We start from the raw sequence: 13,676 nt of genomic DNA on the forward strand, positions 1-13,676 counted from the left end.
AGCTCACTTCAACACGGTTCAGCTAATTTGCTTCCCGTAGAACTGAAAGCAGTCCCAAAATTCTTTATATATCCTGTGGGGTGGGGCTCCTGCTCCACCCTTCCCTTTGATGACGCCGCCTCTCTAAACTTCTGAAGCGCGGATCGGTCCAGGCTTGATTGGCATGGTTATCAGCTGCATCTGTAGGCGTAGCCTGAGGAAGGGAGGAATCAGGGGATGTTGGCCTCATTACGTCCTCCGATTGGCCTGGTTCTGGCTCCTGGAGCCGGGTCAAAGGAATCGGTGCTCCTGAGGTAAGCCTTACCGGCACTTCCCCCTCACTCTCAGAGTCACTTTCAGGCATGGGGCCAGGTTTGGAGGCTGGAGCCACAACACTTCCTCTTTACTAGTGCAGCACAGCGAAATGTAGCAGCCATGAGCTGCGCTTTCCTCCAAGTCAAATTGGGAAAGATCTGACTGGGGAGGATTCGGTCCTCTGGCTTAGGGCAGAGGACTCAGATGCAGCCCAGATGAGCCGAGGAACTGCGGGGAACCTCCGCACTGTTTTTGGACACCCAGCTTACCAGGCTGCCCCAGTCTCTGTCACAGCTCTAACGGTGGTAGCTTCGGGAGACACGGGGGGCATGGAGGCGCAGGTGAAGGTTGGGAGGGGGGTGCAACATAGGGGGTTTGAGCCCGCTCCCCTTTGCCTCCCCACATTTGTTTACCCATCCCAGAGAGCTTGGGCTACATGGAGGATTCAGCCGCCTTCCTCACCGGTGTCGCTCCTGAGCGAACTCTTCTGTCCTCAGCTGTTGCAAAAAAGCAGCAGCTCCAGGCACGCCACGCCTGCTTCATTCTCTTTGAGAGCAGCTTTGCAAAGAGAACAAAGCAGGCATGGCACACCCGGAGCTGCCCTTCTTCGCAACAGCCAAGGACCTCTTCCACTTGGAGCTCCAAGCTGCAGGGAGGGGGGGCGGCTGCAATGCCAGCAGCTTTGGGGAGCTCCTTCCTTCAGTGGTTCGTTTTCTTTTACCTCATCTAGGCGGCTATGCCAACTTTCTCCTTAAAAGCTGCTCCGCGCCTTTTGATCTTTCTCAGGCGCAGAGAAAAACGACCCTGTGAAGGGAGCAAGTCTGCTGCTGAACATGGAAGCCAACAGGCTTCTTTTCCACTCAGCTGCTGGCGCAGGGCGCCAAAAAGACCTCCAGTCGCTGCCACCATCTTTGCGCATGCGCAGCTTTCTTCTCACCGGCTGAAGGACTTTTCGGCGCCCTGTGGCCAGGCAGCTGAAAGGCTTCTTTGCCAGCCAGTTGCTTCCCAGCTCTGGTCAGCTTACTGTTCTATGGATGCGTCGGGTGGGCGAGCAAGCAATGACTGGGGAACTGGTTCGGGGGTGTGGCCAGGCTGCCCTTACTACCGGTTCGGAGAACTAGTCCCTAAAGTTACTACCTATTTGGTAGAACCGGGCAGAACCTGTAGGAACCCACTACTGATCTTGATTATAACATGTATATCCATGGCCCAGAATATTTTTACAGGGACTGAAACATCTTAACACTTATGCCAAATCAATCAGAAAGTGAGAGAGGGAATGCTCAATCATCCCATAAGTCCTTCTTTCAGCTCTGAGACATAGTGTACAGGATCAGCTTTGACTCAGAAACTAGCAGTTCTCCTTTCTTTTAGATTTAGTTGCTAAAACATATATCACAAAACTAGAAGGGACATAATGAATCTTTTACTCCTATTTCAGGAAAAGATATCACATTCCTATTTAGATACTATTAGGAAACCCTGGGTAGTTCAGATGCTTGCTGTCATCTTAACATGTGGTTTGTAAGCAATGCCCAAGGGATCAGAAAATATAAATTAAAAATTTCAAATGTTAAAAGGATAGTACTAAAAGACTACTTTAGATTCAAAAGGCTGGATAAATTCTCTGTGGGGGCAAGGTCATAGAACATATGGTGGTATCACAGGTCCCTGAGTTTCTTAAGGAATGATTACTGAACTTATTTCTACTCTCAAATTGTTACTGAAATTGATCGCCATGGAAGCCGATGGGGGAGTGCATCCCTTTTGGTTCTATAGGACCTTCTTAGCCAATACTACCTTTGAACATGGCTAGAGTCCCCTGGAGGGCATAGATCAATAGGGCATTGTCTATGATAGTTGAAATCAACATGATATAACACTTTGTGAGGCCTGTTTTCTCCTGCTTCACCACATAGTAGCAAAGGAGAGGCTAGTCAGTCACTTGTTAAAATTCAGAATTTTCGCATCCTTGCCCCAAATTATATCAGTGTTTTGATTGGTGAATTATTTCCTGCCACCTGTAATGTTCAGAAAGACACAGGCCATCAAAGCCAGAAAGATTAAGCAATCACTATGCTTAACGTATCCCAACACAAGAAAGCTTTAACAGAAGTAATGATGCATGATAGGAATTAGCAATAAGGTTACCAAATGTTATGTCAATGTAGTTTCCTGCTTCAGGATGGGTGGGAAAAGTTGGAAAAGCATGACCAGTTGCCAGTCCCCTCACATTTGGCACTAAGATGTCTTGGAATGGTTCTGATCTCTCATATCTGATGGTGATGGAGCTCTTTACTAGGTTGTGCATTATTCTCTCAGCCTACAATGAGAAATTCAGAGCTTCCCTATTATAAAAAATAAGAGATTATATAGTAATTCTGAAGATAGGCCTAGCTTCCCAGGCTGAATGGAACTAGTGCAGATTATATCTCACAATACAAAGAGGATCATAATAAACTGAGTAGATAGTTAATAGTTATTTTCTAGCTTTCTGCATTGTTTGCCATGATCACTTACCCATCCAAGAGAGTGACAACATTTTTTCTAGGTCTCCCAATATTGGGCCCATACAGACTGGCTCGGGAATAGGTGCGGATTAATTGTAGCAGTCTCTTCAGCTGCGTATAGTCCTTGCCGAACTGAGTGCCATTCACTGCTCGTCCTGTGAGGGTTCGGTAATTATTTGGTTCTGTAAAAAAACAGAAAAAAACATTAACCAACCTTGACAACATCCCGACAACTCACCTGATACACCTTCACCAGTTTAGATGCATTACATGTAGTCCTTGACTTATGACAATTCATTTAACATTGGTTTGAAGTTACAACAGCTTTGGAATAAATAACTTATACTCATTCTCAAAGTTATGTCGTTGCACCACCCATATGGTCACATGACCTCAATTTAATTGCCTGGCAACCAATACACATTTACAAATGGTTGAAATATCTTGCAGTCACATTATCATGGTTTGCAATCTTTCCAACTGGTTTCTGATAAGCAACTTCAGTTGGGGAAGCTGGATTCACTTATTGACAGGAGTAACTACAGTAAAAATGGTTGTAAAATCAGATCTGATCACATGATGATTCACTTTTTTTTGACCTCACTGACTTATCTTGGAAATTCCTGTCCCCATTGTGATTGTAAGTTGAGGATATCTTTATGCATAAGGAACATATCTCTTTACAAGGCATATTCCTTAGTCATCTAGCTATATCTTAGAATGAATCTAATTAACTAAATTTTGGATATAAGGATATAAGATTGCACTGTAAATATATTTATCCCTAGGTACTTGCAAACCTTCTCGCTTATATACTTGGTCTCAGATTTATTGCACTAGCGGATACCTATCTATATTCAACTCATTTGTTCTATTTGGATCCCTGTAGAGATGAGTTGCACTAACATTCCATACAACAAAACTTCATTGAGAAAAGTTCTGAAAGTAGTGCTTCTTTGGTCCTCCCATTCCCTTCCCTTCTCCCAATCCCCATCTTTAAAGGGCCGTGGTGTGGCTCAGGCTGTAAGAAGCCTATTATTAAACACAGCTGCCTGCAATTACTGCAGGTTCTAGTCCCACCAGGCCCAAGGTTGACTCAGCCTTCCATCCTTTATAAGGTAGGTAAAATGAGGACCCAGATTGTTGGGGGGGCAATAAGTTGACTTTGTATATAAATATACAAATAGAATGAGACTATTGCCTTACACAATGTAAGCCACCCTGAGTCTTCGGAGAAGGGCGGGATATAAATGTAAATTAAAAAAAAAAAAGGAAAAAGTTCACTTACCATTGCCCAGCTCCCAGGAGATATTGTACTTCTTGCTGGCACTGTACTTGAGCAGACTGAGGGCATTGGAGCTGTTCCAGGAATTGTTGGGATTCCGGCATAAAGCATTTAGTGCAAAGATGAGATGCAGGCCAGAGCAGTCAGCAAAATTATAAAGTTTGTCTAAAGACCTGGCTGGGGAAAAAACAAATCCAACCTGAAACTCAAATGCAAAGAGAAGCCCTCTTGGCTACATTGGATAATGTCTAGGGGTAGGACTATATCAAAATGCAGCCCTCATATTTTTCAAAATCTAGTTGTTCTAGAGTTTCATTACTACCTAACCCCTAAATACAACGGTATGATCTGTCATAAAAGGACATACTCAGGAACTCATCTAATGATTGTTTCATTATAGCAGTTGGGGGGAAACACAAAGATACATAGAGTCTACCTTACTATTGTAAATCTTCCTTGCATCTCTGCTTTTCTAGTGCCATAGCCCTTCATAACCTTCTGTTTGCCAAAGAGTTGTGACTGGCTACTAGAAGAGGAGAGCGGCAATGATAGTACTACAATTTTAGAGGGGAGATAAACTTGTTGAAAAAAGACCAGTAAATGCTAATATTATTATGGTGGTTGAATAGCCAGATGTTTAGACTAGATTTGGCATACTTGTCTACTTAATGAGTCCATCCAAAGACCTGGGATAAGCAGATGTTGTCTGATAATATTAACGGGATTGCTGCAGAATATAAACTATTCCAAATAAAGTTATCTCTTGCAATTGACTGATGGTAATTTTGCCAGTGCTAGTGGAATTCAAGTTCCACATAATTTGGAATTTCACCCAAGATGCCAATTACTATTGATACTATCATTCCTTTTTTTTTTGTCACAGTCATTTTACTTCTATATGCAGATCTTTATATTTTATTATTATTATTTTGATTGGTTGCATAGTCAGCCACATGTTTATATAGACTGCATTTGGCATTTTTATCAACCGATTGAACTCTTCCCAAGAATGTAGGGATAGGCAGATGTTATTTAATAATATTAAAGGTACCGTCACAGGACATAATTGTTGTCTCGTCAATGTTGTTGTTTATAAACATTGTTTCATGGTGTTCAAAGTATTGTTGCAACATGTAAGCTCTTTCAAGTAAAGCTGCCTTTTTCAACTGAGAGATAGTGATTTCGTCAATGCTCATGGTGTTCAATTGATGCTCCAGTTGTTCTGAGTTTGCACTCAAGCTGCTTATAACTATGGGCACTACCCTTATTTCTATTATTATCAAGATTTTGAAGCAGTGACAAACTATTTCCCCAGCCCCCCCCCCCCCCCCAAAAAATTCACAGAACAGTAACAATGAGCAGAAAACTATAAGAAATTTAGTTATAGTGCAGAGAAATCACTCTTTGGTTTTCTGAACCGTAACATGTGACTGTGAAATCTGAATTATCAGAAGCATTGATGCCTTTGATTTATGGTGCTGACAAAAGTGATTGAAAATATTTGGATTGCAAGAACATAAAATTCAATACTAGATGAAATAAAGCCAAGCTATCCACAGGAAGCTCAAATGATGAATCTAAAGCTTAGTGATTTTAGACTTATAACATGAAGGCAGAAATAATAAGATTGGCATAAACATGTAACATGAAGGCAAAAGACCCTGATGCCTAGACAAAGAGAAGGCAATCAAACCAGAGGCCAACAGTGGGGTGGCTGGATACTGTCAGTGTAACACAAGCTTATGATACATGCATAAACTTATAAGATGTCAAAGAAACAACTATTGACAAGTGATCCTGGCAAAATGATGTCCATTGGATTGTAAACAATTGGAAATGACAATGAAGTAAGATTCATGATTATTTATTAGTTAGTGGTTGTGAATTCTCTCATGCTGATCAGCATATTTTGTGCCAAACTTACATGTTTTATTATGCAAGCTTCCATACTCAGTTCAGATACATTTATACATAGAGAATTTTTTTCTGTGAAAGCCTCTTTATCATACTTTGAATATGCCCTCCTCCTCATTTTTTAAAAGCTTTATTATTTTTATTACAATTAAATAATGTTGTTATTAACTTGATTGGCATAAAACCATATTGGAAAAGATATCTATTACAAAGATATATATATTTTAAATTAAATAGCAGTAAGGATATCCCTTCCTGTAAATGTATCCTGTTTATTATGCTTCTGATGTTAGATTGGGTATTTACACTATTATAAAATGTAAGAGACCTAAATGTATGTATCTTTCATAGTTGAGTGCTTCCTAAAGAAAGCCATGACACTAAATAACATAATGACACAGTCTATTTCTTTTCAGTAAAGCTTTCTTTGTAGGCTCTGATCCAAAGTACCAAATATCAATCGAAGAGAATATGCATAGCTCAGAGTTGAACTGTAGATGCACTGATGATGTTACCTAGTCAGATAATCAAACATCTGTACGCAAACAACCAAACTCAGACAACACCAAGGACTCCACAAATTACCAAGTGTATATGTCATTTTGACCCCAGAGGGTCGTCTTTTTCAAAGAGAAATAAGTTATCCTTTTTCAGAAACAACTGTTAAAGATTGAAAATTATTTTTTCAACAGCTCTTACCTGAATAATTTATTTTTTCAACAGTTAGTAAACTAAAAACAATAGGGAAAATCTTGGAACTAGTGTCGTTTGTTCTGTAACTCTTCTAGAAGTGACTTCAACTTACAGGAAGTAAATCAATGTCACTCTGTCTTAGACACTAACACTATAATTTTATTTGCAAAGCTAATTGCAATTTTTCTCTTGTTTTTAAATAGTGACTTACCCACAAATATATAGATAAGTCACTATTCTATGTTGCAGATGAGAATCTGAGCCTAAAATATTATATAGGAAAATGACAATCATTCTTGCCTTGCAAACTTTCTACTTTTTCTATTTATTCAATCTATGAAAGATGAAAGTAAGGATGAGCACAATCATCTGTATCACTCACCATTAGTATCACTCAGTTGGAGGTGCAAAATAAGAAGAAATTTCTATCTAAGCACATTAAGACTTAGACTAAAACTTGAATTTTAAGAATTAATTGCAGAAACAATTCTCTGCTTTAGAAGTTATTCTTCCAGTTTGAAGATTATGATTGGCATAGAACTAGTATGCTGCTTTACCTACTGTGTTGATTAAACCAATAAAATAAAATAAAACAAAACACCTAGACAGAACCAGTGAACATTGTGGAACTTTTTCTTTTTTAAATAGCGGTAAGTAAAACTTACTCATTACTTAGTGAATACTGAAGAGACTGCACTATAATATGTGTTAGAAATCCTCCTCCCATTCCCCCCCAAAATAATTCCTGCAGAGAGAAACATGTCCATATAGTCATTCTTTGATGAATTTGCAGATATTGATGGAGTTAAACTGATATGAGAAGCAGCCATAAGAGTCTTTCTGTGCTGAAAAGCAAGTTTGCACACAGCAGGCAGTTGTGGGGGGGGGGAGATCTCTAAGATGAAAGGTCATAGATGCTAAATAGGCCCAGACGGGCTCGTGGTTTGTTTTTTATGGGGCCAAAGACTGGGTCTTCTCCCCTGGGGGAAATCTGTTGTCTCTCAGGTCTCAGTCATTCCTTGTTACACTAGCCCCCATTCTGTTTAGGTCATGCAAATTCTGAAGAAACCTTAACTTTTGTAAGCATCTTGGGGCCTCCTGTTTGCATATGCTTGCGTTTTAGCACAGTCAGAGGCAGCTCCAGCTTTTGATAGAAAATCCTAAGAAGATTTTTCTCAGCCCAAAAACATTACTTTTCTCAGAGAGTTCCATACTTTCTGGGGTGAGGTGTGGGAGTAAGGAGAGATGCTGCAAGCTTTAAGTGGAATCAGGTGCTGTTTTCCTGCAGGGACATCTGGAAAATGTCAAAGTCCTTGGTGTAACAGGTACTGGCAGATGAGCCCACTGCTTCCCACACAAAGCAACCTCTTTCCTTCTGGAATCATACATCCTGTCCTTTGTCCCTGGAACAGAGATCCTTGAGCTGGGTTAAATTACCAGCCACATGCTGAAAAATCAGCATCCATTGGCAGTGCTAATAGGAACAAAAGATGGCATTTCTAAGAGAAATGCAGGCTCAGAATGAGTCACCCCAAGTACTTCTGTCTAAGAACAATTGTATCACTTTATCACCAGGTTCCACCTGCTGGGGCCAAGAATCATTTCCGAAGCTCAGAGGATTCCACCTGTGAACATCTAAGTGCTGGGGGAATATGCATTGCCATAGAGATCTCTATTATACAGTATTTCTTAAGAAAGAGTGAAAGAAAAAAGCAGTGGTTGCAAAGAGAAGCTGTACTTCTTTACTTGCTCCATCTTTACGCTGATGATGTATATAGTATAGAGAAATATAGCTGAATGCAGCTTAGGGGATTCTTTTTCCTTTGGATGATATGTTGCTGCTTTCTGGAGATAGCATTAGTAAAGCAATGACATATACCAGGGGTGTCCAAACGTGGTGGACTTCAATTCCCAGAATTCCCCGGCCAGCATGAGCTATAAATATGAGGAAGTTGCTGGCCGGGGAATTCTGTGAGTTGAAGTCCACCACTCTTTAAGGGGCCAGGTTTGGACATCCCTAACATATACAAAGGGACCAGGCTTTTCTAGAATAGGATTATCTCTGTCACATCTAATCATACTCCACCTTGGTTTTTCTTACTCCTCAGGGCTTTCATCAGAATAGTCTTGGTGACTCAACAAAGTTAAAAGATGTAGATATAGCGTTCAGAGAAGGGGTCTAGAACAACTAGCTGTGGCTCACTCGCCACAGCAGTCTCACTGCAGCCAACTTGCCAGAGGACAATTAAATGCGGGATAACTCAAGAAAGGGACAAGTGAAGTGTAGCAGGCCTTGTCTTGCTTTAGGTTTGAATCTTCTCAAGTTAGAAGTCCTGGGGCAATGATGACTAACCTTTTCCGGACTGAGTGGCCAAAGCATGTGTGCACGTGAATGCAAGCATTCATCTCCAAACCCCCAAAATGCAATGTGCATGTGTCCCCCCCCCATGTCCCCCCCACATGCATGCATGCCCCCCACACAACCCACCCTCCTGCATGCGCAGCTGAGACCTGATGACCAGCTGGCCAGTGTGAGGTACGCATACATGCGCAGCAGTGCTGAACTGGGGTGACGGCTCATGTGCCCACAGAGAGGGCGCTGCATGCCATAGGTTTGCCGTCACGGTCCTGGGATGAGGCTGGGGTAAACTAGGGCATGCCATGGAGCAACCCAACAGCCAAGTTGTGGAGCAAGCCATTGAGCAAGTGCAGCACATCCAAATAGTCCCTGCATATATAAACAGTATTTTATATATATTTTTTACTTTGTTATTCCTTGTTCAGAGTTGTTAGAAATTGGGATGTCTATAAATATTGTAAAATATTTTTAAAAGAAATATTTATCTTCAATGCCATAAGTGTATTGTGTTTGATTAGATTTTCCTAAAAGTCTTATGTCTTTAATACTGACTGAGAGAAAATCCTTTTCTATCACTATGTTCTTGTGTTGGGAAAACCTGCCTCTGCTGTTTTTCTGCCCGTTATGCAGCTCCTGAAGGCAATGAAACCCTATATTGTCCTTTTCCTAGTGCCCTCCAGATATGGGGAATACAACATATCTGCAGGGGGCTGGATCTGGAAAAAATGTTGTATCCAAATTAACACTAACATCCACCTTTACGTCCCTTAGAAAATGGATTTAATCCATTCTACTTCTGTTGTCTAAAGATACAGCTTAATCTAAATTGTTCTCTTGTTTTGTTCCCACTTTTTCTTTTAAATAAACTCCAGTTTTTGTATTTTTAAAAAATAAACTTGCCCATATTTTTATGAAATAAGAGGACTGATGGCCATTTGCACTGTTTTGAAGTTGAATATTCTACTTCTTTCATGTATCTCATGATTGTTAGGACGTATATCTAATAGCTCTCTTGATAATAAGATAGTATTATCTTATCTAAGCTGCAAGTAGAGGAAATAGGATGGACTATAAAATATGACATAGACATTTCTGAATACATATATCTTTGTGTGTTATCTGAGAAGTTATTGAGAGAGCCATAGATTCCACATCTAAGGCTATTATGGTCCTATTACAAAAGCATTATTACTATTACTGGGCCGTGGACTATTCGGAATTGGGCACTGAGAATGGCTGGCTGGAGTGCATGCGCAGCTCAACTTGCATGAGTGGCAGGCTGACAGGCACTCACGCAAATGTGCACACCTGCCCACTACTGCAGCCTGGTTCCAATCTCCCCCTCCCCCAACCAGCCGAGCCACCAAGACACAAAGGTTGGGGACCACAGCTTTAGGAAATTCTTGCTTTGCTTTCTTTAAAGGCAGTACCTCTCAGTAGGAAGATCTATCCATTGCTTTCCAGGCTGGTGCATTATTTTTTTCAATGTTAAGCTTTATTGTAAAAGTAATTGCCCTCCATATATTCTGGGATGCTTCATACAGTATTTTTTGCTTAATAAAAAAATAGTGTGCTTGCAATAGTATGTCAAAATATAGAATTTGTCTGTTGTGTTTTATCTGATGCCTGCTTCACACAGGAAAGTTATTACCTTGATGTTTCCTTTTTATCCCTGAGTGAAAAATATGAATATGTGAATTAATTCAGCCCTAGGGTTCTACAGGAAATGGAAAAAATAGCTTAAAAGCAGAAGTAGAAGAAGCCAATTCTCCTTTTATATCTGGATGCAAAGAGTTAAATGGTACGCTTTGAACCCACTTCTTAGTAAGAGTTCCTTAGTACAGAATGGATTCTAACCCGAAAGGGCAATAAGATATAAGGTACATTTGTCTCACTTTCTCAAGGACCTGATATGCAGATGAATAGGATATGAATGTATCAATTTTTTTCACCATTAAGAAGCTGAACTGGCAAATGTAATAGAGGACACTTTCACTCACTTTTTTTATATTGATTCAGAAGTAGCTCTGGATGCCAGCATCCTTAGAACATGGTTGTATTTGAAATCAAAACTTTAGTTTTCTGGTTCCACGTTATTTGAAATTGAGCAAAACTTCCCTTTCCTTTATAGATATAGACTGCTTTTCCATTAATGGGAACTTCTCACTCACCAGCATCCTGGCTCTGAACTTCAGCATCTGTTCTTGCTCCTGTCTGCAAGCACAGGATTACACATTTGGAAGTGCTTCAGAAACAAACATGAGCACAACACCTCTCTGCTATTTATTAAAGCATGCATGTCTTTTTTCAAACTGTGTAAGCCTGAAAAAAGATGGATCTGCTTTTAAAATCACATTAAAGATGCATTGATTTAATTATTAGCTTAAATTAGTTCTTTCATTAAATTTGCTTTCATGATGTCTGAAGCATTCCTGTGGAATCATTTTGGAAGAATGTATGTTTTTATTCAATTCCTTTAGTGGTTGTTACACATGTACAGAGATGGTTTAAACCCCTTTGGATTGGTCCTGCTTTGACACTTCATGAGGAGGAATGCATCATTCTGGCACTCAAATTGAAGACTGAGACAGATTGCACTGCTTTGCACAGACCTAATAGGAGCACAGATAAACAGTTGTTTCAAATGAACAACTGGAAATGACTGTGGCAATGGAGAACTATCACACAAAAACTTTAAAAATGGAAATTTGTAAGTAAGATACATAATACGTAATTAATTTTGCTTACATTAATTACATCATCAATAAGCTTGATCTCACCACTCACTATTATTTATCACTCCTAATTATTCAGAACTACAAAAGAATAGGTTCACCAAAAGCAATGAAATTACCATAATGTGCTAGTTCCAGGATATAAGATTCTTATCCTACTTATCCACAATTCTTACAAAACCACCTCCCTATGTTTTTCCTCTATATCGAAGCCAGATTAGGAAATAATGGGTTGCAAAGCTACTGCTCTCTGCCTTTACATTTACAATTATTCTAGATATGCAGTTACCAAACAATACTTCTAAACTGTCAGGGTTTGCTTGCTTGCTCTCTTACAGAATGACTGGTTTATGTGGCTGTAAGATCTGCTGTCTGAAAAGCTGCAAAATCTATTATGTGTTTCTAAGCAATGACAGCTGGCACTGCAATGCTACAGTTTATGCTGGCTCTATAGCTTAGATCAGCCGCTCTTTTCTGAACACCTTGATCTTTCAGAAAACATGGTTTTTGGAATGGTTTAAAAGCATCCCCAAATATACAAGAAGTATTGTATCTGCTCTTAAACTTATAAAGGTATTTGGAAATAAGGAATAAAAGCACAATTTGAAGATAACAGCCTTCTCTTGAACAAGGCTTCCCTTGATCAAGACCTATACCCAGGTCTGAGCCCCTCTAATAAATAAATAAAGATTAGTCCTGGATCAAAAATCAAACTAAACAATGCATTATTGATGCTGAACCAGGAACAGGTGAGTTTACAGATGTAGTTAATGGGTTTCCCTTAGCCAATCGTCTTCATTCAGAATTGTTTCCAGGTTCAGAATTACAGTAAGTAAAATTACAATATGGCTTCCATATCATACAAATGTGATCAATGATCAAAATTGTGCAGTCATACTTTTAATGATATGCTAACCAGCAAAGTATGCTCTAGTAAATTAACCACATTTTCGAAATGTCATGATAAATTTATAAATGATTATTGATATAAATTAAATAAATAACTCATCCATTCAAGATGCAACTCAGGACAGCATACACTATGATTAGCAACAAATAACACCTCTAAAATATAATATACTAAATCATATTGTTCTGCAAGTGATTTAAAGAACCAGAACAATTAAAACAAGTTTACAAACCCACCTGACCTAGTGTTCCAAAGAAAAGCCAAGGCTCTAGATTCTTCCAGAAAGCAAGCAGGAACATCCATCTTATATGTTGTGCTCAGAAGTGGGTTTCAGCAGGTTCTGACCAGTTCTGGAGAACCGGTAGCTGAAATTTTGAGTAGTTCGGAGAACCGGTAGTAAAAATTCTGACCGCCCCTGCCCCCATCTATTCTCTGCCTCCCGAGTCCCAGCTGATTGGGAGGAAATGGGGATTTTGCAGTATCCTTCCCCTGCCATGCCCACCAAGCCATGCCCACCAAGCCACAGAACCGGTAGTAAAAAAATTTGAAACCCACCACTGGTTGTGCTCCACATTGGGCTATCCTTGAAGAGTATTTTAAAGCTGCAACTTCTGGGGGCGTGGCCATGACCGTGGTGGGGTAAGGACCTTTCCTTCACTTCACAGGGCTTAATAATGAAGATTTATGAGGATTAATGCTGTTTGGAATGCACCGTTATGGATGAAAGTTAATAAATCATGAAGTGGAAGTGTTAATAGCCCAGCAGACTGAATTTAAAACTGGTAGGTCATTTGAAACTGCTTGAATTAAGGAGTTTTTACTGCGTGGAATGACCGAACTGGCAGACACGATGAGTTTGGAATAAACTGCTGTCTTTTGCTTTCCTTATTATAATTATCGTGTTCTGTGTTAAATGCTGAGGCTAAGGAATATCAAAGACTGAATTTGCTAATGAGAAGAATTTTAATTGAAGAGA

At 39.9% G+C, this 13,676-nt stretch overlaps 1 protein-coding gene across 1 annotated transcript in view; it reads right to left on the reverse strand.

The window, feature by feature from the left end:
* Positions 1-13,676, reverse strand: part of HPSE2 (heparanase 2 (inactive)) — a 204,275-nt gene that overhangs the window by 52,916 nt on the left and 137,683 nt on the right. The window contains exons 4-5 of the mRNA XM_058188912.1: positions 4,093-4,266; positions 2,815-2,986 (exon numbers count right to left, since the gene is read on the reverse strand). Of these exons, the coding sequence (XP_058044895.1) occupies positions 2,815-2,986; positions 4,093-4,266 (346 nt within the window). The remainder of the gene's footprint in view (positions 1-2,814; positions 2,987-4,092; positions 4,267-13,676) is intronic.

This window comes from Ahaetulla prasina, chromosome 6 (assembly GCF_028640845.1).
Source record: "Ahaetulla prasina isolate Xishuangbanna chromosome 6, ASM2864084v1, whole genome shotgun sequence".
NCBI lineage: Eukaryota > Metazoa > Chordata > Lepidosauria > Squamata > Colubridae > Ahaetulla > Ahaetulla prasina.